General features: G+C 38.1%; 2 protein-coding genes across 4 annotated transcripts in view; one reads left to right on the forward strand and one right to left on the reverse strand.

Moving 5' to 3' along the window:
• LOC149075250 (serine/Arginine-related protein 53-like) overlaps positions 1-3,260 on the reverse strand; it is a 29,651-nt gene extending 26,391 nt beyond the window's left edge. For all 3 annotated transcript variants that reach the window (XM_089242567.1, XM_089242566.1, XM_089242565.1), the window contains exon 1: positions 3,041-3,260. In XM_089242567.1, coding sequence (XP_089098693.1) covers positions 3,041-3,123 — 83 coding nt within the window. In that variant the 5' untranslated portion in view covers positions 3,124-3,260. The remainder of the gene's footprint in view (positions 1-3,040) is intronic.
• Positions 3,261-4,660: 1,400 nt separating this feature from the next.
• RpL39 (ribosomal protein L39) lies at positions 4,661-11,170 on the forward strand. Its single transcript, XM_089242568.1, has 3 exons — positions 4,661-4,799; positions 4,956-5,059; positions 11,057-11,170. The coding sequence occupies exons 1-3, from the start codon at positions 4,797-4,799 to the stop codon at positions 11,103-11,105; spliced, it is 156 nt and encodes a 51-aa protein (XP_089098694.1). The 5' UTR covers positions 4,661-4,796; the 3' UTR covers positions 11,106-11,170.
• Positions 11,171-27,460: the final 16,290 nt, after the last annotated feature.

The raw sequence follows: 27,460 nt of genomic DNA on the forward strand, positions 1-27,460 counted from the left end.
CAACACACTGAGCAAGAAGTAGGTCATGCAAGGGAAACAGTTCACTTGTCCCCTTTTTTCGCCTCTGCCACCCACGCATCAGGAGGTGCACGTAAGGGGGGCGAGAGATGACGCCACAGGGGAAAAAAGAATACACAACATATTATAAACTTATGTAAGTCATCGAGAAGAAATATAAGATTTCTCTATTTCTCCTCTAAGTTGTAAATATCGATTATATGATATTTTAATCGAAGTTAAAGAGGAGATAAATTGTGAATTATGTAAGCCAAAAATATGGGAGAAGATTCTTGCCATTCGTAGGAAATTCTAATTTTTTAAAAATTAAATAATAAAAATTCATTAAACAAAATTTCCAAATTTTCGAAATCATTATTATTTTTTAATTTCATCTATAGAGATGACATCTTTATGTTGAATATTTGATCATGTATTTTTACAACAGATGGCAGCAAATTCGTTCTGGACGAGAGAAATATTCAAAAGCCACCTTCCAGTTTTTAATTTATAAATCTTCCCCACCTGATATATATTTATGAATCTTCAATTTTTTTCAACTCCTGACATCACGTCGACAGATTATTCCATAGCTTTTTCCAACATCGAATAATTTTTGCTTGTTTGTTAAGGTAATTTTCATTTCAATAGTTCAACAAACATTCATGGCGAAGATATTTTTCAACAAACTTGAAGCTTGTGTCCTCTGGCCAACTCACCATCCAATATTTCCACGGAATTCTAGCGAAACTTTAGGAGACGACGGAGCATGAACAGGTTCACGCTTGAGATCAAAATAAACCCCTCCGTGAGAGAGCAAAAAGACCCCTCCAGCGCGGCAGGTCACGCCCACTGGCGCATGTGCATACGCCTACTTAACCGGAAAAATAGAACCATTCGTATTCACTTACCAACTAAATTACTAAATCACTTGCGCACTTGCCAACTAAAGCCGTGTAAACGGCCCTTTATGTTATTATTTGTATGATTAATTGCGTGGTATAGGTTCATTATTTTTGGAGCAGTATATCTGTAACTCTTTTGGAGTAACATTTTATTTGTTTTCGGCACTTGATATATGTTATTCAATCTAAATGAGGTTCTATTTTTTGTTTCTAGCCATTTATTGTTTGAGAATGAAAATTTTATTAGTCTATAAATATAGTTTTGTCTTATAGTTAGTGACATTCTGTTGCATAATTGTTTGCTGTGGTGTTTGGTATTAGGGATCTTATTTGATTATATATATTACCTACTTTTTGTATATTTGTTTGATAAGCACCTTCCCACTCAGTGATTCCATATGTTACTACAGAGTGTATCCACGCATAAAACAATCCTCTAACAGGGTTGTTAATAAATGGAATAGCTTACCCCCGGAGGTAGTAAATTGTAACACAATTGACACGTTTAAAAAGAAATACGATAAACATGTTGGGGTAAATCGAGAAGCTATCCATTCTTAGAATAAGACAACCATAAGTATTCTTTATGGGCGTTGTATAATATTTTATCATGCGTATATATTGTTTATAATTTTTGTGATAGTTTTTTTAATTGGGTTGCTGTATTTTTGAAATATGACATCCATATTTTTATGGGCATCTTTTTCTCAGCCACCTCATTGGGCATTTTGCCTGTTGTGGTGTTGTATTTGTATATAATATTGCCACACTTCTGGTTATGGTCTAAGCAGAGTTGATATTTTCAGTCTGGGGATAGGGGCCCCCTTTAAAGGCTAGAGGAGTAGAGAGACATCCGAGCAGAGGGTGAAGCTGTTTGCAGGCCGCAGGTCTGCACCAAACGAAGTTCGGCCTACAGGTGTGGTTACTAATTAAGTAGTCTGAAACTTTTTTTTTGCATATCTATATGGTTATAGCTATAGGAATTTTACTACGTTCCCTCTTAGGTCTTATTTGCATATTCGCATTCACCTATGTTGGCAATTAGACGAAACGTTTTCTACCTGCACTACTGCATTGTTGAACGTGTCATTTCACTCATTTCTTTATTCTTAACGGTGTTAAATAGCTTCTGTTGGGCAGAGGCCTAGTAACTTCAAACACAGCAGAATTTACGATTGAATAATCGACGTTTGCGTGTACCCAAAATTCCAAAACGAACACGGCTATATGCATTTCGGAACTATATGAAGTTCCTTTATCAGTAGCAGAAACAAAGAAGAAAGAAAAACATTGAAACTCCTTATAGCGGGAGTTACCCGCTGTTGTATACAAGAGTCAAATTCAAAACCCCCAGATGATTTGAATTGTGATAACGTGATTTTGAATTTGACTCTTGTCTACAACAGGGAGTAACTCCCGCTATAAGGAGTTTCATGTTTGGCACAGAAAAAAGTCGACAAGGTAGACCATATATTGAAGCTATTCCTGTATTTATAACGTGGACTATTGCTGTGCGGTAGAGGAAAAAAACAGGTGAGCGGTGAAAAAACTTATTAATTTCCCTTTCCCCTTCTTTGCGGTGTTACAGTAGACTCAGCACTTCTTGACGCTATGAAGGGTGCTTATACTGCCTTTTCACTGCAGATGACAACAACCATTTCGACTTTCATAAGCACTATCACTAGGACTCAACGTACCCGTTTAGGCAGAACAGTCTGAGCTCTGGATAGACTGAATTACTCAACAATATTACTGTGCTGCTTAGAAAAATAGTACTGTACCAACAGTGTCCATCACAAGATGGCGCTGTCCCTTCACACACAAAGCCGCTGGGCACTCGTGCAAAAACACTTGCTTATCAATTGTTCACCAACATGGTCATGAGATCCGCTCGCTGTAGCTTTTGCCATAGGTGTTTTCCGTTTACATTTTTGTAAAATAAATAATCTGTTAATATTAAAAATAGTGGGGGGAGTGTTTTCCTAACGTCACACTTCACCCCAACAAGAGTGGCCTACAGCAGGTGATTGACCAAAAGAGTGACCAAGAACACGTGAGCGACCAAAAGAGTTGCCTAGAGCATGTGAGTGACTTAGAAACAAAAGCTTCATTTTAGAATATATGTAAATATATAAAACCTCCGCCGGCTTTTCTTCTTTGACTTCTTACGTCTCCTCGAGCGACTACGACTACTACTATCGGAATCACTGTACCTCGGCATTCGGAAATACGCTTTTCAACAAGTCACAATCAAAAAATGTACAGCGGAGAAACACGCATAATCCGCTGTAAATCACCAACTTGTACAGCTGTGGCGAGCTTTGTTTACAATAACAGCTCAAGCTAGCATTTGGGGCAGTGCTGCCAGATCGTTAAAATATTTCCAGTAAAAAAAATCATTTTCAAAAAAAAAAGTAGCATCTTGCTGCCATCTATCCAGGAACTCAAGAACGTCATCGATGAATCAGAGAAAAGTAGGACTCTGTAGAACAAAAACCATGAACTAGTGATATTTCTGAAACATAGATGACAGCACATTTCCAATATTAAGTTATTAATATTCAAGAAGTGAGCGAAAAAGAAACTGTTTGTGCAGGATCTTAAAATTTAGTGATCTTAAATTTTAACAGCAAAAAAACAGGATATTTATCTCCATACTATAAGTTACAGCCGTCCGGACTTTTATGTAAATAAATATGGCGGCTCGCACAGTCCTATTGCCCTGAGCCATTGAGAGCCCTCAGCCAACACCCATGGAGGAAAGAATACATAATAAGTTATTCTTTCCTCCATGGCCAACAATATATTTCTAGTGTGGTGTTGCCTGAGCAAAGTAGAGAACATTCACCACCAGTCATTTTGGGAGGGGTGGGCCTGGCTTTTGAAAATACACTAAAAATGGTATATGTATACATATATATGTACATATATACCACGGGTGGGGGAGTGCAAAGAACGTATATACGTTCTTTGCACTCCCCCACCCGTGGAAAAAGTTGAAATGACGTTTCTGTTAACCATTATGCTCAAGGACGTTTCACTTTTCTTAAGACGTTTTCCTGTCTCATAGATGGCACCAAAGGTCCTGATGTTTAGAGGTCAGATTAATATTCAAGAACCGAGCGAAAAAGAAACTGTTTGTGCAGGATCTTAAAATAGTGATCTTAAATTTTAACAGCAAAAATTCAAGGGTAACGAACCAAGCATCTTGAACCCTACAGCGGGAGAGGGCAGGGGAAGAAACTGGGACCTCGTGATAACGGAATTTGGTAAAATCGTGTAAAAAAACAGCCACCTACCAAAGCCATAAGTTTCCCACCGAATCTTTTTCAAACCAGCCCAAATTATGATAATTACAACTATAAATATTGACATTCATATTGCAAACTTGTAATATTTTCAAACGTTTTACTTCATAGTATATATTTTAATCCACTGCAATTTACAATGGTGTTTCATTGGTTGCAAATTCTATTATTTTGGCTACAATTGGCAACTTCTCTCGTTTTTGGCATAATTTTTGGCAATGCCGTACCGTACAGTTTTCGTTTGGCAAAACCGTAATTTTCCGAAGAGATATGGTCAGATTATGTATGAGAGGAGTTTATAAAGAAGGAAATTCAGTTTTTTAAAAAACTCTTTTATATTTTATTTATCATCGCAGAAAAATATCATTGATTCGTTGATTAAATTGAAGAATTGAAGCAATTAATTAATTAATTGCTTTCAAGACTGGCAAGATCATCAGCTAGTGGTTGCTCCTCTTTTGATGGTGGAAAGAACTGAGCTGTTGCTTAGCCCGAGTTTGCTAGAAGTTGCATTGAAGCTACGCTGTGAAAGTTGGCATTTGTTCGAAATAAACAACTCGATTCTGTGGTTTTCGAATCGGAAAAAATGGTAAGTTTTCGTTTCTTTAACAAGTTTTAGATGAATTGGTAGAAGAATTTATTTGGTTGGAGTATTTACGTGACCGATGCAGTTAGATTGAGATTCGATGTGCGAATCGTTTAGCCACGCTTGTGAATTGATAGCGATGGATTATTTTATTTGAAGGCTGCTCACAAGACATTCAAGATCAAGCAGAAGCTCGCGAAGAAGATGAAGCAAAATCGACCGATTCCTCAGTGGATCCGAATGAAGACTGGCAACACCATCAGGTAATTTGAAACCTGTAAATTGTTGACGATTTGCTCACTGACCCGGGGCCCCGACAGCTGCCCCGGGCGGAAAAATTTTGGGGCCGACAGTTTTAGGTTGGAACCGAGAATGCCGTTATACGAAATTATTGAATTTTACAGTTGGGGCGGTAAAAGCCCTAGTTACGGCCATGTGCTGACCTACTCACTAAAATTGTAGTGCTAGAAATTTTATGCAATAATTGAATCTGTCGGAAATAGAGGTGAACATGTACAAACAGGTCCTCTTTCCACTAGTTTATCAATTACCGCATATACAGTCAAACCTCGTTAATGAGTCGCTCTCTTGGAAGAGCAAAAATATTACTTAGTAAGCGGAGTGACTCGACTCGTCAAACGGTGGTAAGCCATAAGTGTGCCAATTCCTGCCTGAAGGCAATTGGGACTTCCAAAAAGTGACCCGGTAAGCGGAGTGACTTGTTAACCAGGTGACGCACTAATGAGGTTTGACTGTACTCATGTATAAGCAGTTTTTTGGGGCAAAATTTGTTCCTTAAGTCGGGGGGTCGGCTTATACTGTCAGTTTTTGATAAGAAAATATTGATTCTCCCCCCCCCCCTCCTGCAATCAACTCACTTTTGTAGCAGTGTTCGAGAAACTGACATTATTTGTATGGGATATGCTCAAACCCCATAGAACCAATGTCAAAACTGAGGCAAAGGAATCAAAAACATCATTTGCTTTGATACCAGGTGGGCTAACGTCGATTGTACAGCCTTTGACTCGATTGTACAGCTTGCTGATGCTCACATCTAAAGACAATTTGTGGATTGAATGGATGAGTTCAGATTGCCAAGGTCGTCAGACACTACGGACTCCGGAAAAAGGAACAGCTGTTGTATGGTCCGCCACTTGGCGATTATTTGGCGCCACACATGTCTGATGGCCCGACGAAGAGTCGCCAAGGCCGTCAGACACTACGGACGCCGAAAAAAAAGCGTGCAAAACATAATAGAAACCACCAAGCATAAAAATATAAAAAAATATCAGTTAAAAAAAAATTACACCTGGCCCATTTTTTTAATAATAAAAAGATCGGGGCATAAGGAATTCCGGGCATAAATATTCCATGCATTAAAACTAAAACCCGGACCCTTTTTTTTAAATAAACGGATCCGGGCATGTTGAATAAATAAATAAATATTCTATGCATTAAAACTAAAACCCGGACCCTTTTTTTTAAATAAACGGATCCGGGCATGTTGAATAAATAAATATTTATGCATTAAAATTAAAACCCGGACCCTTTTCTTTAAGTAAACGGGTCCGGGCATGAAAAATTCTGTAGGTTCATTTTAAATAATAAACCGATAAAACAGAAGGCATGGCAATGGATGAATAACTAATAAATACAACGAAATAATAAAATGGTATGATACAACCTGAGCAGTAGATAATCCAAATAACTAGAGCTACAGAAGGGAGGAATAATAATGAGAGAGAGAGAGAGAGACGCGCTGGAAATGGAACAACGGCTGCTTAGAATTTTTGAAAAAACGCGGTGAACAAAAGAAAAAACCTGTTTGTTGAAGCTAGCGCCATCTAGTATCACCCAACGAAACTGGAAAAGTGTTAAAAAATACGGCAACCCAGAGAAGCATTATGACGGTCTTGGCGACTTATCGCGAGAAAAAGGTCGCCAAAGTCGTGGCGGACCATACTGCATCTGTTCCAAAAAAAATTACACGTGGACCATTTTTTTAATAATAAACAGATCAGGGCGTAAGGAATTCCAGGCATAAATTTTCTATGTATTAAAACTAAAACCCGGACTTTTTTTTTAATGAACTGATCCAGACATGTTGAATAAATAAATACTCTATGCATTAAGACTAAAACCCGGACCCTTTGTTTAAGAAATGGATATGGGCATGTTGAATAAATGGATATGGGCATGTTGAATAAATGTTCTATGCATTAAAACTAAAATCCAGACCTCTTTTTTTTTAATAAATGGATCCGGGCATGAAAAATTCTGTAGGTTCATTTTAAATAATAAACCGATAAGACAGAAGGCATGGCAATGGATAAATAAGTAATAAATACAAAGAAATAATAAAACTGTATGATACAGCTGAGCAGTAGATCCAAATGACGAGAGCTACAGAAGGGAGGAATAATAATCCAAGAGACGCGCTGGAAATGGAACAACGGCTGTTTAGAATTTTTGGAAAAAGGTGGTGAACAAAAGAAAAATCCTGTTTGTCAAAGCCAGCGCCACCTGGTATCACCCAGTGAAAACTGGAAAGATGTTAAAAGGTACGGTAACTCAAGAGCCCCCATTATGATGATCTTGGCGACTTATTGCGAGGAAAAGGTTGCCAAAGTCGTGGCGGACCACACTGCATCTATTTCAAAGTTTTTCCGTCAGCAGCTTTGTATTTTGAAGTTTTTAAATTTTCTCCGATTAAATGTCTTCAGAAAGAAAATATAAAACTTAATAGTTACATAAAGCTTTTTAAGAGTTCATATACTCAAGATAATCACTGATTACATCACGAAAGGAAAAACTTGTTTTATGAAAAGTATATGTAGATATGGTATATGTATGTTTATGAACAGTATATGTATTCTGCATGGAAAGACTGACATGGAATTATATTCTGCTGGGATGGGGGGGGGGGGGGCAATGTAGAACCTGCCTTGTGGGAGAATGGAACTTGTAATTGATGGGAAAAAAAAAATTTCTACAAATTTATGAATTTTTTTGATAGAGTCCGGGTGCTGGGGTGTACTCCCCTTCAGGAGAATCTCCGGATTCCAAAAGTTGGCACGTCTGCTAAGGTATTTCTATGCTTAAAAAGATGTTGCCTGAAATCTGGCAGTAAAACTGTTTTAAAATATGACATTTTAAACTGTTGAATTAAGGAATGTCCGTTGCATGTATGTGGACTGACTATTTTTCCTTCATAAAATTACGGGGAATCTCCAAAAACTATGGCATAGTTGCCAATTGTTAAAATTGTGAAAAAAACACCAAAGGCAAAAGCACCATTTCATTGAAACAGTAGATTTAAGTGAATACTATGGGGGGGGGGGGAACATTGACATTACAGTATTTAGTCATAATTATCATAATATAGTTCATAGGATTGGGAAAATAATTTTTGTACTTATATAATTTCAGTAAAGAATAAAAATTTCAATAGGCTTTGTTGAAAATACATGGAAACTAATAGGACGTTTTCATGAAAAGTTTGTATGGCCAAAATTACATAAAAATATGGGAATGTCCCATGAAATACAGGTCATACATTTAGCTTAGATATATACAGTACGATTACATGCTTTCTGTTTTTTATAAAAGCAGGGGTGGGAACTCTGCACCAATTGTGCCGCACTGCGCCAAAACTAATATCTTGCACCGTCCTGCTCCAATAGCGTATTTTCGCATTTTTCTGCGCCAAATAGCGAATTTTGCTTCAGTATGCCCGGAATTTCGGAAAGGAATTTGCCTGCCTTTGAAAAAGGAACGCCAAAAACTTTTTGTTCCTGCTAACCACGAAACGTTTCTTTACGAGAAAGAGCGTGTTTTATTCCACTATACTTAAACTATCGCCTTAGACTATCGGCCCCTGATCGGGCTTTCCATCGCGATACTCTGATATTGTCCGTGATCGTTTAACTGAAGATGGTTTGCAATGCCTTTCAGCTTTAAAGTGCAAATTTGAGTGTTTCCTTTAAAAAAAAAAAAGTCGTCACTGGAAGCAGCAGAAATTACTGTAGTCGATTGTCATTGTGTTAAATCTCGATGTTTCGTGCAAAACATTTTCATTCCGGGAGTAAAAAGCGCATGTCCGCTGAATTACGGATGTTAGTTTAGAAACTTTACCGAATAACGAGCGTTAAATCGCCAATGTTGCCGAATAACGAGCGTTAAATAGTCAATATCCCCAAATAGCGAGTGTCAGATCGCCAATCTTGCCAGATAATGAGTGCTGAATCGCCAAACATCGAGTTGATTCTTCCGAAATTCTCTCCTATTTTGCAACAATTTCTTTCCAAGTATAAAAAAATTAAAAACTTATAAAAAATTTTTAGCTCATTTGAAGTACCGCTGTTCAAGGCAGCAAATAGTGCCCTCAGTAAGCAAAAATCATCTTAAATAGACGGGTGCAAAACATTTTATGACAGCCGCTCTTTCAAACAAGGTATCAAAAGCCTAAAACACCAAAAACAGAAATTAAGCTGACGAAAAGATGTTTGATAACAAAAGACAGTGCAGTTTTATTTTGAAAAGGGTTGAGGGTTAACGAAAATATTCTTGTTAATTTCACTACTCCAATTTATAAATATCTGCTCCGAATCCCATATTTTGCTGCTCCAAAATTTTTCCAAATCCCGAATTTGCTGCTCCACAACTGCTCCAAATCCTGAATATTGCTGCTCCGAAATGGACTTGGTCACTTCCCACCCCTGTAAAAGGCAAATTTCAATACTGTTTCAAACAAAATGATTTCTGCTTAAATGTCATTTGTATTCTAAACTACAACGGCTTTTTCTTAAAAGCAAGACCTTTAGAACTTGGCATTATCTGCAAGTTGAAATGAGAATTATAATTGTTTAAAAAATTATATATCCTTAAGGGAGTTGCGCCAGACCAACTTATGAAGATACTTCATTTTTTGAATATGTTTACATTGGATGAACTCAGGTGTCGGAGAGACAGGTTCGAAACTTTTAAAATTTTCAGCAGGGTGGGTAGGATGGGCATGAATTATTAGTACACCATCAATCGACTGCTTTTACAAGGGGACAACAATATTGATTTGTAAGGGACGATGCAAGGTTGTGGTGTCGCAGGAAATTTTTCTCTAATAGGGTTGTTAATAAATGGAATAGCTTACCCCTAGGGGTAGTAAATTGTAATACAATTGACACGTTTAGAAAGAAATATGATAAACATGTTGGGATAAATCGAGAGGCTATCCTTACTTAGAATAAGATAACCATAAGTATTCTTATGGGTATTGTATATTTCATCATGTATATATGTTTGTAATTGCATTTTTAATTGGGTTGCTGTATTTTTCCAATATATGATATCCATATTTGTTATGGGTATCTTTTTCCTCAGCCACCTCGTTGGGCATTTTGCCTGTTGTGGGGTTGTATTTGTATAATAAACTAGCATTTCAAACTGAAAATTAAAAATGAGTAAATGTTGAATAAAAATTTAAAAATCCAAGTAATTTATTTTTTTTAAAAATTTTTATCAACTCTGATATGAATGTCCTTAAATTTTGAAATTTTGCCTGGAAAAGTGCTTGAATAGTCCTTAAATTTTTTACTTTCAAAGAGTAGGAATCATGGCTATATACAAGGGTTTTGCTGTATGTGTATATATTACGGCCAAAGTGTGAATTTCTAGCTTTGGCCAGCCTGTGAAGTGGCTAGAGATCCCTGACCAAAGAAAAGGCATGATTTTGGTTCATCAGGTTGCCATACTTTTTGTGATAATTATGTTTATAATCATGGTTAGCTGTGGAAACCCTAATGATCAAAAGATTTGGAATATCAATATCTTAAGTGATTGATATCTATATTATTGGAGGCTTTAGCTATAACATACATATAACCTGGGTGTTGGAAAAAAACCTAACATTCGAGATCTTATTTAGCCTATTAGAATCACACCCAAAGAATATCCTCAGACACACACAGGGATTAGGAAATCACAGGTGCTGAGTTATGGTGGTTAAAAAATATATTGAAAATCTGTTCTGCAACTGCCCTTTTGTGAAAAAATTCTTTTTACTTAAATAATCTCATTCAACTCTTAAGGGATGAGCCTTAGCCATGAAATTTCAGAAATGAGTGACATTGCTGATTGCTGTTCTCTCTCTTCTTCGCCCCCCCCCCCCCCATATGATATGATGTGTTGTGTATTGTTTTTCTCAATTGACATGAGATAAGTAATCTTTTAACTTGGTGAATGTATAACTTTCTATGTTGCAGGTACAATGCAAAGAGGCGTCACTGGCGTAGGACCAAGCTCAAGCTTTAAACATTTGGTTGATGCTTGTATAATGTCTGTATCATGAAGAAGTAAAGTTGTCATCCAAAAAACAATTTTTGTTTTTTTTCTTTTAACGTATCCATTTATATATTGTTAGTCATGTTTTTTTTTGTGCTTATGTGTCTTATATGCTTAGGGAAATGGGGGGGGGGGAAATAATGATCGTGGTCTATTTGGTTCAGACTGGTTGATTGTCATATTCTGTGAACTAAGGGGGAACATTGAGATTATTAGGCCTAGTACTGGTATCATTAGTTTGCATTGCCAAATTTCTGTTGATGTAGTTAATGTTCAATGTATACACATCCATATCTTTCAAAGCTATTACAGTGAGACATTGCTACTGTGATATTCGATATAACAATAAATCCCTCCAAATTAATTTTTTCTTGTTCTGGAAAGCGTGTTATATTGAGATTTTGCTGTATATCTTTGTACATTTTTTACTTTCATCAGTAGGAATTGATTCGATTGCAATGCACATTTTTTTTCTGTGAAATTCATTGGCTTTTTTAATTATTACAATTTATTTTTGCTACAAAGACATGTTTCATACCTTTAAGGATCAGCTGCTTCTTAGCTGTAGTGCCCCCCCCCCCCCCCAAGGTGGGGACCATTTGCAACAATATTGTTCATCATTTAATATACACTTAATTAAATTTCATTTTAACCATTTTTTAACCAAAATTTCATTTTAATTCAACATTAACTTTAGAGCATTTAAACATTTTTGATAGATGTGTTTGTAGACTACAAGAAAACTCAATATTTTTTATTTTTTTTTTGATAATAGAAAGTTTGATTCAATGGCGGCCTTAGACTAGTGAAGAAAGGAAGACGTCGCAAATTAAAAATTTCAAATATCTGTTTTTGAATTTTCCTGAAAAAAATTTTCTTTGCGAATGTGCATTGTATTCAATTGTTCGTGGTTGTGGTCTGAGGAAAACTTGTGTGTGAAGAAATGAAAATGTGATTGGTTCTGCTGGGGAGATGAGTAATTAGATCAGGGTTCTTAACCTTTTTCAGCCACGACCCTAAATCAACATTAGAATCAGCTTCTTCAGAGCAACAGACCTATTGGACTGTTTGTTTTCTGAAATTGGTGAAATCAGCGATCCAATAAGTGCATTTAAAACGACTGTAAATGGATTTTTTACGACTTGTCTAGGAAGTCGCTGTGAATCAAGTTTGGATCGTTACACAGCTCAAGAATCCCTGGCTGCAAGTGGATTTAAACGACCCATCTACGAATATACAATACAATGAATATACAATACCAAATATTACAAATGTTGATTACAATGATTCTGCCAAAACTTATCATTTTCAAGGTTATTTTTTGGGGGCGTATGTGAACCATTTGGTTTATTAATTTTTCATTTGCTTAGTTTGAGGGTTCGACAAGTAGAGTCATTAAAAACTATCTGGATAGAAAAAATAATTTTGGATTTACTTTTCATGGTCTTGGACTTTAACCAACATGCATCATTCAAAATTATAGTGCACATTCTATGTAGAGGTGAAACAGTTTGTATTACAAAACAGTTGGATGCTACCCAATAGCATTCCATTGTCGTCTGCATTTTTAGGGCATGCAGAGGCACAAACAATATATGCAATACTCAGGAAAGAGCTTCATTTTTCAAAAACGATTACACTGGTATTGAACAGTAAAATGTAAACAAATCCATTTATAAATGAGGATTGGCAACACACAGTAAAACCATCTGGTTCACATTGACTTACATAGGATCTTGTAATTTACACATTTTGCACTGTGCTTTTGAAAGTGGTCTCTAAGGAGTGTCATTCGTAAAAAAACGTCATAATTTGCTGTGCATTATCGAAGAGAGTTGACAGATTGGACTATGGAAGATTCCAAAAAAGAATAATATATACGGAGTGTTCTGTCAATGGACAGACACCCTCGGAGGGTTGTTAGTAGACATCAAAAGGAACAAAAATTTCAATAGAGAGCATGGTGTCGTAAACCACGTTGAAAAGTGCATGCAGGTTTCGACGTGAACTGCAACCGTACTTGACGGGAATCTGCAAACTGTTGCAGCACGATTTCTTCCATTTGAGGAGTGCATACATTGCGCGGTCACCCTGCATCACGCAGTGCTGTGTGGAAGGTCCCTCCGTCTCCCGTAGTAGTGGATCGATCGTGGCGAAGGTAGTATGGTACGGACAATGCCTCATTGGATATTGCTGTGCTAAGCGCTCATTGCCATCTGCTCGACCGTAAATCAGATGCATATCAGCATATTCTTCGTGTAATCAGCCATCACGATACTCATTGAAGCAACTATTTCACCAAACACCTCTGGCCATATCGCTGTATTGCAATTCACTGTCATTAATGAGGTAGGTAGGTTGGAAATAAAGGCCCTGTTTATCGGTGGTCGCCTCAAGTTTGTTAGGGGAAAATATCTTATCTATATACTGTATATCCTCCCTCGGAGATTCGAACCCGGGACATCAACCTTTACGGTGGTGGACGAGCATCTTACCTCCACTCGAGCGTAGACGACTAACCGCTACACGTGCTTATAGCGCTAATTTATGTCGTCCGCAGTGCATGCGTTTCGCGACGCTGCTTACGTCAGATATGGTGAGTGGACTCGAACGCATTCAGCTGACATCCACCTTTCGTCTCCTCTGGATTCAGAGCCTTCATGCGTTTTTCGCGATTCTTGTCCTCTCAACGCGGTTTGCGACACTTTGTCCCATTGCAATTTTTGTTCCTCTTGATGCCTTCTAATAAGCCTCTGAGTTCGTCGGCCTATTAACAGAACACCCTTTATTGTGAGGGGAGAGCAGAAAAGAATTATCTGTGGTTGCTAATACCCTATTTTGGCCGAAAATTGTTTTTGTAACCGTCATTTTGCTTTGGCTTGAGTCGGTCTTTCAACTGAAATAGTGCTATGAAAAAAATAAATTTTTAAATTAGATGCTATCATGTTGTTTCAGGGGGTACCCTCGCTCATCCTACTTTTTAGTCTTGCTTTTTCCTACCTTTTCTAATTTTTTGAGTGGAAGCCTTGAAATGTGTACGAAACCGATGAAAATAAACAAGACCCCATAAATTCATGATTAGTTTTGAAAAAAAATCCATGACAAAGTGGAAGTTTTGCTTGAATGTGATTGGCAGAAATGGTATCCTCAGGAAGTAATTTAATTTTTTGGTGCAGAAAAATTATATATAGTTCAAATTTTTTTCGATAGAGGGTGCTGCATAAAACGCAGGGTGAGAATTATCAACTCGTTACTATCGACAAAAATCTGTACTTTTTTGGCTGCAGGAAAATCGATGCGGCTGTGCCAGCCGGTACGAAAAAGGTGCCACGGCTTTCTGGACTCGCAAACAAGAACGAAAGTTTCTGCGTCAAATCGAGGAAGGTTCTAGCTGAACTGGATATCCACCGTAGCTGGAAATTACTGGTTCCCGTGGAGGTTAGAGAATATTAGTTTCAATTTTTTTTGTTTCGACAAGCCCTACGATAATCAGAATGACTACAACCAGCAACATAGAACCTTTGATTTCGTAGTTATTGTATGTAGAAGTTGAATTCTCGGCAAAACTAAGGAGGGGTGGAGGAGGAGAGATTGGACTGGATGATGATACGAACTTCGAGACTAGTTAAGGAACAAAGCGTCAGCGAAGAGATTAGTGGGAAAGAGCCTGAAATGGTGCTAAAAATCTGATGGCTGACGTTACATTATATGACAGGAAACATAGACTTTGTGGACCAGAGAAGTTTCGATATCTTGTTTTGAGAAGCCCTACGAAAATCAAAATGAATGGGGCTCTACTCTTGTTAGTTGAAGTTGACTTTTCGACAAATAAGATGATTCGAGTCTTGTTATAGGGAACAGCCTGAAATAGTGCTAGGAGATTTTTGATGCGAGCTCAGTAGCCCAGGTTGATAAGATACTCGCTTAAAGTACCACCAAAGGATGTTTAGAGGTGTCGCGAGTTCGATACCCGGTTCGTCCTTGTCAGAAAACCTTTCCTGACACAGGGGTACCACAGAAACGGCGACATGACCGCAGGGACTCCCCCATCGAGGGGTTAGCGCACCAACCTCTCGTGAGTATAAAAAACAAGCCTTCCGTTCGGAATCGGGAATAAATCGTAATTGGTTGGGTCTAATTGGCTCCGTTAGCAGAAAATGACCGTGGTGCGACAAAAATAATCAAATGATGATTTTTGATGCTGTTGACGTTACGACCACTACTACTAAACCAGACATGCTCCCAGTGGCGGATTGAAGCCCAGGGCGCAAAAGAAAATATTGGGAAAAAACGTAAAGTTTGGGGTTTTCGGCCCCCCCCCCCCTTCAGAGGTCGGAGCCCGTCGTTAAATCCGCCTCTGCATGCACCTCGTCCATATTCCTCTGCGGAACTTTTAACGAATTGGTACAAGTTGGAATGTGTGTGTGTACGTATAGTGAACCTTCCGTGAAGTTAGTTTCTGCGTACTGCTTGTTATGTGTAGTGCTGCCATCTGCAATGAATTTTTTTAAATTGAGTTTTTTCTCACCTCATAGTGAGTGAAGTGTAATGAATGAACAATTGTACTGTTGTGTAGGGCTGTTGCTCTCTGCGGCAAGACGTTTTAACGGGGGATATCGGCTCGCATCCGCGCCTCGAAGTTGGGAACCGCAGAAACCAACTTCAGCCGACAACCATTGCGGCGACGGTGTGACGTTACGACCACAAAACAGTGGCCGCTTACTTAAATAACCAAATATACACAAAGGCCGTCCTTTCTAATTAACGGATGATTGGTGCGAATCGGAACGGGAGTTACCGCGGCTTTCGGAGCCCAGCAATCACAACGAAGGCTTTCGGGTCTGTTCGAGCCTGCAAATATGAAAAGTGCTGTGGTTTCCTGAGCTCGTAAATTAAAACGAAAGTTTCTGGGATTGTCTAATTTCGCAAGCCAGAACAAGGAATTGCTGAATCTTTCTGAGCTCGCAAGCGAAAATGAAGGGCTAAATTCTGGGGCTGTTCAAGCTTGCAAACCGGAACTATAATTTCGGCGGCCTTCTGCTCCTTCAAGTTATGGTGATGCTAGTGCTGGTGGATGTGTCTGGTTGTTATTTCGGAAACATACAGTCATGACTCTTTTCTTTTTTTAGTTATTTAATAGAAGAGAGAGAGACTTTTAGGACATGTTCGGTCGACAGTTGGAGCCAGACAACAGACAGTTGGAGACTCCAATACAAGAACACACTAGATAATGCCTAGCTAGTAAGTGGCATAAGAAATATAATAAAAATATAAAAATTGTACGAGACAAGTAGCGCCACAGTACTCCCCCACGAGTCTGAAGGACGGCATATGGCACAATGTACAAAATATGATAATATAGTTACGACGACTAATATGGCATTGAAATGTGCAAAAAAAAGATTTTGTTCGAAAAATACGAAAATACCTTATGCACAAATTAATAGTCGAGCAAAAAAAAAAAAATTACAAATGATCAAAAATTAGTAAATGTATGTATATGCAAAAACGATTACTAGAATAGATAAGACATATATACATATAAGAAAATTGAAAAATGAAAATTTTGCAAAAAATAATATTAATTTTCAAAAAATGTTGCAAAAAAACAATAATATTATTCATTTCAAAAAATATGTAAATACGAATAATGTTAAGGAATTCTTATACGAACCGTACGCCCTGATCGAGTTACATAAGGCTGTTTCGGTTCAGTGAACGGTGATTGCTCATTAAAAGTGCAATCAAGCAAAAATGCTGGTTTCAATCTGTCTATTGAGATTTTCGTTAGTTTGCCTTTCATGTTCACTGTATATACTTTTGGAGATCGTTCAATCACTTCATATGGCCCCAAATATGGTTGTTGAAGGGGCTTTCGTACGGTGTCCAGCCGCACGAACACATGGGAAGAAACAGCAAGTTCTTTATGAACGAAAACGTTGTGAGTCCCATGCCTTGAAGTTTGGATCGGACGTAAAGTGTTTATGTGATCTCGTAGAGCACGTAGAAATTCCGGCTGTGTTGGCTGAGGGTCGGAACTACGGAAGAATTCACCAGGTAGGCGCAATGGTGATCCGTAAACCATCTCGGCAGCAGAAGTGTTGATGTCCGGTTTGATGCTGGCTCGGATGGACAGAAGTATGGTAGGTAACACTTCAGTCCAACGTTCCGTGGCATGGCAGCGTATGGCACCTTTGAGCTGCCGGTGGAATCTTTCAACGATGCCATTGGAGGACGGATGATACGCTGTCGTGCGTGTTTTCTGAGTTCCAAGAAAACGAACGAATGCGCGAAACAAATCACTTTCGAATTGTCTCCCTTGATCGGTGGTAACCGATTCCGGAACTCCGAATCTGCTCCGAATCCGTCCAGCCAGAGTAGAATGTCTCTGCGACAGTTTCTGCTTTTTGGTTTTCCATCGGGAAAGCCTCTACCCACCTGGTGTATCGATCCACACAGGTAAGGCAGTAGGTGGAACCCCGAGAAGGAGGAAGAGGACCAACAATGTCGATGTTAATGTGTGAGAATCTGCATTGGGGCAAAGGGTATGCACCGATGGAAGATCGAGTGTGGCAATGCACTTTTGAGCGTTGGCACTCGATGCACGCCCTGGTCCATCGTGTGACATCCTTGCGTATTGAACTCCACACAAATCGTTGACGAATAAGGTCTACAGTTGATTTAACGCCTGGATGGGCGAGGTTATGAAGGACCGTAAACACGTGATATCGGTGTTTTTCTGGTACGTAGGGACGGATAATTCCAGTGGATAAATCACAAAAAAGTTCTGTACCCTGAGGACCGAATTTGATAGGTTTTATATCGAGCACCCCACCTGGTTGTCGGAGGGCTGTTAATTCAGCGTCTGTACTCTGTGAAGTAGCAATAGCTGCGTAATCAATCGAGTCAGGTAAATTAATTTCGGATAATCTGGAAAAAGCATCCGCTACAACATTTCGCTCACCCTGAATGTAACGAATGTCCGTAGAAAATTGTGATATATACACAAAAGGACGACGTTGTCTGGGAGAGCTGTTATCATTAACTTTGTGAAAAACATAAGTTAGAGGCCTATGATCACTGTAGATCGTAAATGGTCTGCCTTCTAACATGTGTCTGAAATGTTTAATAGAACTATAAACCGCAAGCAACTCGCGATCATAAGTACTATAGTTCTTTTCAGTTGTCATTAACTTTCGAGAAAAAAATGAGAGTGGTTCGACGACACCATCGGAAATTTGTTGTAAAACAGCTCCGAGAGCGAAATCTGATGCGTCGACTGTCAACGAAAGATGAGCATCATGTTTAGGATGAGCCAAAAGCGTTGCATTGGTAGTAGCATGTTTACACGTTTCAAAAGCAGCAATAGTTTCCCCCGACCAGGCGATGAGAGATTTATCTTTTTTCTTCTTTCCTTTGCACAAATCGTGTAAGGGAGCCTGGTCAGATGCTGCGTTTTTTAAGAAACGGTGGTAAAAGTTGAGAATTGCTAGAAATCTTCGAAGTTCATCAACCGTTTTTGGTTGCGGATAATTACGAAGAATGTCGACTTTTTCTGGCAAAGGAGAAATGCCGTTGCTGTTAACCAAAAATCCTAAGAACTCTATCTCAGATTTCCCAAATATGCATTTATCAGTATTAAGAATTATACCAAAACTGTTTAAACGTTCAGAAACCAATTCTAGATTTTTAAGATGTTCTTCTTCTGTTGCTGATGCAACTAGTACGTCATCTAAATATGCATAACAGTTCAAGTCTCTTAAGACAATATCTATGAACCGTTGAAATGATTGTGCCGCATTAGACAATCCAAAACACATATATAAGTACTCATAAAGTCCGAATGGGGTAATAATGGCAGTTTTTTCAACAGACTCGGGATCTAAAGGTATGTGATGATAAGCCTTAACCAAGTCCAATTTAGAAAAAATGTTTTTTCCCTGCAGACCGTAACTGAAATCATGAACATGTGGTATAGGATATCTGTCTGGACACGTTATAGAATTAAGTTTTCTGTAATCCCACATAAACGATATTCTCCATTACGTTTAGAAACAATGTGTATCGGGCTTGCCCATGGACTTTTTGAAGGTCTCGGTATGCCCTGATCCATTAGCGTTTGAACTTCACGCTTTGCAATAGCAAGTTTCACTGGAGAAAGTCTGCGGGCTTTGGTAAAGACAGGAGAACCTTTAGTAGTAATGCAATGTGTAACGCAGTGTTTTTTAGAAGTAGCCCCAAGCATAGAAGGATTCGTTAGATTAGGAAATTTAGATAAAATTTTCAAGTAGGGCGAATCTCCACTAATGGTCTTTAAGCTTAATGTAGGGCAACTGGCATTGCTACATTTGATTGAAAGTGAAGTCAAACTGTCAATCAAACGAGACTTTTTTACGTCAACTAATAGACCATAATGTTCTAAGAAATCAGCACCTAATATCGGGCGATTAACATCAGCTATAACGAAGGACAATCAAAATAGTCTGCGTAACCCTAAATCCACTGATAAAGATTTGCAACCATACGTAGAAATTTTAGTATCATTAGCTGCGTATAGCGAAAAGTTTGTATCTCGTGGGAAAACCGAAATGCTAGCGCCTGTGTCCACTAAAAAACCAGTACCGGATTTTCGATCATGAACAAAAAGGCGAACTAAACGCCGGCCATCACCTGCTGTCGCCAAAACAGATGGGCCAGTTAGTTTTCCGGCCAATCACAGGGTTTAATGCATTTTGATGCTTTTCGACCGAATTTGAAATGGTACCAACAATAAGGTTTACGTTTGGGTGTACCATCACCACTAGACCTCTCACTAGACCGAGAATTTGAACGAACTCTTCCCTTTTTGTTAAAATTTTTCTCTCTATAGCGGGATAAGCGGTCAACAGCAACGGTCAAAGTCGAAATTTGACTTTGAGTGATTGCAAGCTGATGGTATCATTACGGCTGACCTCAGAAATAGTCGGTGTGTGCCCAGTGACTTCGGTAATTTTATCTGCCATTTCTGCTAAATCTGGCAATGTATCCTTACTAACAGAAAGTATCTGCTGTGTATGGATAGGCAAACGTTGTAACCAAAGGGTTTTAAGCACTTCATCTGAAATTTTCTTGCCAGTTAATGTATGCATCTCATGCAACAACTGAGAAGGTCGCTTATCCCCAAGAGTGAGCTCTTGGAGTAGAACTCGTAAGCGGGAAGTTTCCGACAGTGAAAACTGTTGACAAATGCGTGTTTTTAGCTGGTTGTAAGAATCGTCTGTAACAGGAGCTATGATCAAATCACTAACATATGATAACACTTCAACATCGAGAGCTGTCACAACACAGTGAAATTGCGTTTTAGGATCAGTAATTCCAGCAATTTTAAAGTTCGATTCAATCTGAAGAAACCAAAGATCGACATCGGATTTCGAAATCGAAGGCGCGCGAAAAGAAACACGCGAAAGTTCTAATTCAGAAGACATACCTGTTTCTTCGGTAGCGTTCGGCATATCCAAAAAAAGTTCAGCACAATCCAGGAAGAGAATTGAGGAGATGCCCCCTCAATCAGTCAGCAAACGCACCACACACAGGGAAAAAAAAATGCAGCAAGTCGCATATTACGAAGCGAGAAAGAGTAGTTTCGTCTGCGCGTTCGTGGCTGTCAAACATCTGCTTTACGCGGGTCACCAGTACTATACGGTGATGCTAGTGCTGGTGGATGTGTCTGGTTGTTATTTCGGAAACATACAGTCATGACTCCTTTCTTTTTTTAGTTATTTAATAGAAGAGAGAGAGACTTTTAGGACATGTTCGGTCGACAGTTGGAGCCAGACTGAACTCCAATACAAGAACACACTAGATAATGCCTAGCTAGTAAGTGGCATAAGAAATATAATAAAAATATAAAAATTGTACGAGACAAGTAGCGGCACAAAGTAATAGAAAGTTGATGTGACTGTGGAACGAAAGGTGCCGCTGTTTTCCACGCACGTGAATGGAAGAATTTTGTAGTTAAACTGGATTTCAATCGCAGCTTGAAATTTCACGGCCTTCTGCGCTCGCAAAATCATAACGACAGTTTCTGCTGTTTTCTGGGCCCGCAAACCAGAAAGAAAATTCCCGTGACTTTCCAAGCCACAAATAAAATATAAACCTTATGTACCCAAGCCCGCGGAAATATAGTTTTGGCGGCTTTCTGAGCCTGAAAGAAAGTTGATGTGACTGTTCAAACCAAACTATATATGCTGCGAATTTTTGGGCTCTCCAGAAATTCGCTGAACGAAAGTTGCTGCGCGAGTCGAAGAAGCTACCAGTTTAACTGGATTTTCCACCGTACTTTGAAATTGTTGATTTCCGTGGAGCTTTTGTTTCTTTGTGGACCTTCGATAAGTTTCGTTTTCTTGTTTTGAGAAGTCCCAGGAGAATCAATATAAATGGGACCCTATTGTTGTGTTGGTTGAAGTGGACTTTTTGGTAACTGAGAAGATGGTGAAGGAGAGAGAAGATTTGAATGGATGACGGTATGAACTTCGAAACTAGTCTTGGGGGAACATATCGTCAGTGAAGAGATGAATGGGAAAACCTAAAATAGCGCTAGACAATCTGATGGCTGACGTTAGGACAGCGGACAAGTGGTCGCTGTTTATTTAACCAAATATGCCCTTAAATTGAAGTGCAAGCCCGTCACTTCTAAGAAACTGGTAAAAGGTGCGAATAGGAACGAAAGTTGCCACGCCTTTCCGAGCTTACAAACCAGAATGAAGGTTTCTGGGGCTGTCCGAGCCTTCAAACCAGAGTTGGCGTGGATTTGTGAGCTCGCAAACCAGAACGAAAGTTCCTGGGGTTGTTCAATTCGTGCCTTTCTGAGCATTTTCTAACCACTTTACGATCAAAGGACGTAATATTGCGTTCAAACGTCAGTGGAATCAATTCAAACAGGTTCGCTCAATTTTCTTTCCTCTCTCCTGATCATCCCAAAGCTTTGTTGCAACCTTACATTTTTTTTCTTTTGGTTTTTTGAATACCCTGATAGTGATTTTTCCCCTCACATATGACAGGGTTCGTACGGTGCTTAAAAACTACTTAAAAAGTCATTAATTTTCACTTCCTTTTTAAGGGTCCTTAAAATCCTTCCAGCTGTTTCTAAAAAAAAGTCGACTTTCCCCCGCTCTCGATTTTGACCCCGAAAATCCGGTTGTGGTAACTGCAGCTCCTTATTCAAATTATCGACCTCCATCGGGCTTTTCATCGTGAAACTCCGATCATATCCTTGATCGTACAGCTGAAGATGGTTTACTGTAGTCCAGTGTTTCTCAACAAGCGACCGCGGTTTCCGTTTTCAAAAAAGAAAAGAAAAAAAGTCGCCACTGCAAAAGCAGCAGAAACTACTATGGTCGATCACCATTGCGTAAAATCCCGATGTTTCGTGGAAAAAAAAAATCATTTCATGAATAAGAGCTAGTCCGCCGAATTATGAGAGTTAATTTGTAAATTTCACCAAATAACGTGTTAAATCGCCAATGTCGCCAAATAACGTGTTAAAGCGCCAATTTCGCCAAATAACGAGTGCTAAATTGCCAAACATTGTGTTGAATGTCCTGAAATTTGCTCTCATTTTGCAACAATTTATTTCTGAGTACAACTGAAAAACAAGAAGGAAAATTGAAAACTTAATTTTAAAGAATTTGTGTATGTGTTGATCCCCACTTTGAGCGAGAGATGAATAAAGAGTTGCTGCAAATATAATTTTGTAAGAAAAATCTTTGTCAGCTGTGGATTCTTATTTTGAATAATTGGGGGAACGGGAATGAATATCACTTTTAGAATTTTTATAATTTATGTGATGCTGTTATGAGTTATATTTTTGACCGAAACTTCAAAGTTTTAGAATACTTTGGTGATTACAGAAAAGTATGTATGTAGATTGATTATTGTATGAATTCTTATGATGCTGGGTAACAAATCAAAAGGTGTAATTTCTGAACCACTTCTGTGTCTGTATTTTTGAAAAGAGGGAAAATTTGGCAAATAAAAAATAAATTTGCATATGTGCCCCGTCCCCTTTTTTTGCTGTAAAACTTATTAACCTTATTATTGCTGTAAAAGTTACGAAGTTTACCATGACTCCTTAAAAACTGCTTGAAAGTCCTTAAAAACTCCTTAATTTTTATTTAGGAAATTTTGTATGAACCCTGTATGATGTATCTTTCTTATAAGAGTGAAAGAGAATAGGTAGGGTGAAAAGAAATCTAACTTTGTACCTACATTCTTAACGCGAATGTTTATCCCTATTGAAACACGTTACAAAAAATTTTAGAAAAATAACTTCCATAAAGTAACATGGGTAGAGTGAACATTCAACCATCATTTCCCACGTTCTTTTTTGCAAGAACATTGCACATTCATGATTCTGGCATACGAGGCCGATATATTGATTATTGTGCAAATAGAATTCGATGAAATTACACTGTATGATACATGGTAATTAGTTCAGCTGAATAAAGGTATTCTTTAGTTTTGACATCTATATATATAAAATTGATTTTCTGTGTGTCTGTGTGTGTGTGTGTATATATATATGTTCTCTATACAAATCTACAATTTTAGATCGATCGTCATCAAATTTTGCATATATACCAAATGGGACCCGACTTGAACGATAGGCTACTTTAAAATTTCGTCAGAGCAGAGCAAGTGCCCCAAATGGGTGAAAAACTGTCGGGCAACAATGGTTTTTGGGCCTCAACAATCACTTTCGGAACGTTTACTTTGGTTACCATGGTTCCCTAGCAATGCGTTTCAGACGTGTATATGACTTTACAATGGTTTGTTACTTCTCTAATCCTGTTTGTATATATGTATAATAGTTTATGCCTTTATAATGGTTTGCCACATTTTCAATACTCTCAGTAATGAGGCTTTTTGAATAGGCGCCATAATCATCATCAGCATCACTTTGAGGGTCAGGCAAAGGGTGATCCCCATAGAAATCAGTGTGAAAACTGCCGATTTTACTGTAGAAATGCGGAAATTTAGTGGATTTTCCACCATATCAATAATTTTAAAAATTGATTTGAATACCCGATTTTTAAAATGTTGAGTTCGCTTAGAGATATACGAATCCCAGGAGATTAAATATGAAGTGATAAGCCAGACCTACTTTTGAGTTGAGATCCATGCAATAACATTGATTTCAACTTTTTATTTATATCTTCCCAAGAATGAAAATTAATGTCTCCTTATTGTCTAACTGCATAAATTCATATAGTTTAGATTGTTTGAAAATTAATTATGGGCTTATAAAATACATCGAAGAAATTCCACAGTTTTAATATTTTTGAAGCAGGAACCGGCAGATGAATAACTAGAACTTCAGGGCGGGGGGGGGGGGATCGAAATACTTGGCACCCCTTGAAAAAGAAAAAAAAAATCATTTCTACGTTTCTTTAAATCTAGATTCGTTTATTTCTTGAGTCGCGCAGTAAGTCGCCATATTGGTTAACTTAGACACAGTTTGTATGTCCCTCAAAGAAAGAGGTAGATATCACGTGATCCAAAAACCTCATTAAAGAAAACCCGGACAACGCCGGGTATCATAGCTAGTTTTTAAATACAAATGAATTTCTTATTTGGAAGTTTTTATTTTGAAGAATCTCTCGTTACTCTCCTTGTTCATTAGGTTGCGCACCACTGATCTAGACCAGTGTTTCTTAACCGCCTAACCCTGACATCAGTCAACCAGGCCGTGAGGGGTTCATTGTTTTATTTTACCTATTTATTTCTCATTAATTGTGTGTATGGTCAAGCCAGACCAGACCAGAATTGAATTTGGAGCCGATTCCCATCCGTTTTGGGGACGACTGTCGGCATACGAACTGACCAAGAAGGCCTATGAAGAGGGAAAAAGAAAAGAGTTAGAAGAAAAAGTGGATAGATGTAGTATTATGCGTCAGACTATACAAAATTAAGTCAGGAAAAAACGCCACCTCAACCAAACCCAGATCCAGCAGCAGGAACACATTTTTATATCATCAGTCAATTTCTTAAACAAGTTCAAGGTGGAAAAGAGGACAAATAAAAAACACTGCATGGGTGTCGCAGCGCAAAAACCTCATTCATTTTTTAAGGATCATTAGAATGTACAAATGTGTGGTATACAATAAACAAGAAAATGAAAATATAGACACTATACACAGTTCTGCTCAGTAAGTGCTCATCAAAAATAAATAAAGACATGAATTTGTACACAAGAAGACAATTGAAGGAATTGACCATCTGAATGACAAGAATTTTACAGTATTTCACAGATATTCCAGGAGTAGGTTCTACAATCGATTCCAATCCAAATGTAAAATTTGTTGGGGTCTTCTATATTTTCCCAATACATGAGCATCATAATCCACAACGTCTCTCAAGTGCTGATGCTCCGACTCTCTCATCCTATCATATTGTTCTCCATTTATTTTCTTTATGTAGTCAAAAATGTGGGGAATTTTTAAGTCATTCCTGATGTTGATACCTCTAATGTACCATGGTGCTCTGGTGTATCTCCTGAGGAATTTGTTCTGCACCGTCTGTAAATTTTTTATGTTCATTTTGCATGAATGAGACCATGCAGGTGAAGCATAAATCATTGTAGGTCTGATAATAGTTTTATAAAGAATTATCTTGTTTTTAAGTGTAAGTTTCGCCTGTGGGAATGTGATTTTGTTTAGCATCCCCGAAACTCTATTTGCTTTATTTTTAACATATTCTATGAGGTGTAAAGGAAAGGTTTTTGTTTAGTAAGCACCCCAAGTATTTTACCTGTGAAACAGGTCTCAGTACACTGTCCCCAATTAGTAGTGGCTGTCTTGGAAGTATTCGTCTTCTAGTAAACCAAACAAATTTACATTTCTCAAAATTGAGTTTTATAGCTGACTTATCGCACCATGATTCAACATAGTCAATGGTTTCTTGTAAATTATTTAGAGCTTGTGTGGCATCCCTACTGCTACACAAAATAGCGCAATCGTCTGCAAACAGAGCAATAGCTCCATTCTGTGGACCAGGGATATCGTTCATGTAAAGTAAAAATAGCTGAGGTCCCAAAACACTACCTTGGGAGACCGAGGCCTGAATTGGCTTAACAGCAGATAATTTATCCTGAATTTTCACTTGGAAGGTTCTTCCCAAAAGATAATTATAGAAGAAGATAATAAAATGTGGTGGGAAATCAAGATCAATCATTTTGGAAAGCAAAGTGGCATGATCACAACGATCAAACGCCTTTGAAATATCCAAAAATGCAGAAGCCACAAAGTCAAAATGGTTAAAAGCATCTGTAATAAATTCCGTGACTCTGATAAGTTGCGTTACACATGAATGTTCTGCCCTGAAACCATGCTGTTCCGGTCTAATAATACTGTTTACTTGCAAAAATTGTGTGAGTCTTGAGACAATGATACGTTCAAACACCTTACTAAAATTACTCAATAGGCTGATAAGCCTGAAGTTTTGTGCAATTAAAGGATCAGTATTTGCCTTATGAACAGCTTTTATGATAGATCTTTTCCAAGGTGTAGGGAAATAGTTATTTTGTATAACGGCATTAAAAATATTGTTAACAGAGTTTAAAGTGTTTACTGGAAGACATTTAAGCGCTTTATTACTGATACCATCTATTCCAGATGCTTTTTTGACATTTAATTTGTTTATTGTTTCACGTATCTCATTTGTGGAAGTAAGTTCCATATGAGAGTTGGTAAGGCTGCCATAGTGATGCAGATACTGTGCAACCCTACGTCTGATTCTTAGCGATGTAGCTGCAGGTTGATTTGTATTTCGTGTAAACTGTCTTTCGTATCCTTCAGCAAAGGAATCCGCTATTTCTTGATCTGTATAGACAAGTTCTCCTGTACTATTTTTTAGTTTGTTTATCCTAGTGGTCTTAGGTTTGCACAATCTCCATGCACGCCATAATTGCCCATTTTCTGCCGTGACGTTACTTATAAAATCTGAGAATCTTTCGTTCACATGAGCCGCCACTTCCTTTTTGATTTCCCTTTGAAGTTTGTTTAATATAATCTTGTCTATGTTCCCTCTAAAGGTTTGCCACCTCTTCCTAACCCTGTTTTTGTATTGTATCTTATCCAGAATTTCCTTAGGGAGACCAAAATTTTTATTACTGACATTTTTTTCAGTGGAAACCTCGTTTATTGTGTTCTTGATAAGTGAGGTTATATGTTCTACTGCCTGATCAATGTCTTGGGCACTAGGTTCATTTAATTCTAACGTAGGTAAATTCTCCAGTATTTCCGTATATTTTACCCAATCGACTTGTTTCAAAATTTGTTTTTTCCTGG

This window comes from Pholcus phalangioides, unplaced genomic scaffold (assembly GCF_987345545.1).
Source record: "Pholcus phalangioides strain wild (caught in Gottingen) unplaced genomic scaffold, Ppha-v1.0 ptg000015l_1, whole genome shotgun sequence".
Classification (NCBI taxonomy): domain Eukaryota; kingdom Metazoa; phylum Arthropoda; class Arachnida; order Araneae; family Pholcidae; genus Pholcus; species Pholcus phalangioides.

Excerpts from the sequence above, each read along its gene's own strand:
- RpL39 (XM_089242568.1), top strand. Across the intron at positions 5,060-11,056 it reads AAGACTGGCAACACCATCAG|GTACAATGCAAAGAGGCGTC; the intron begins GTAATTTGAAAC and ends TCTATGTTGCAG.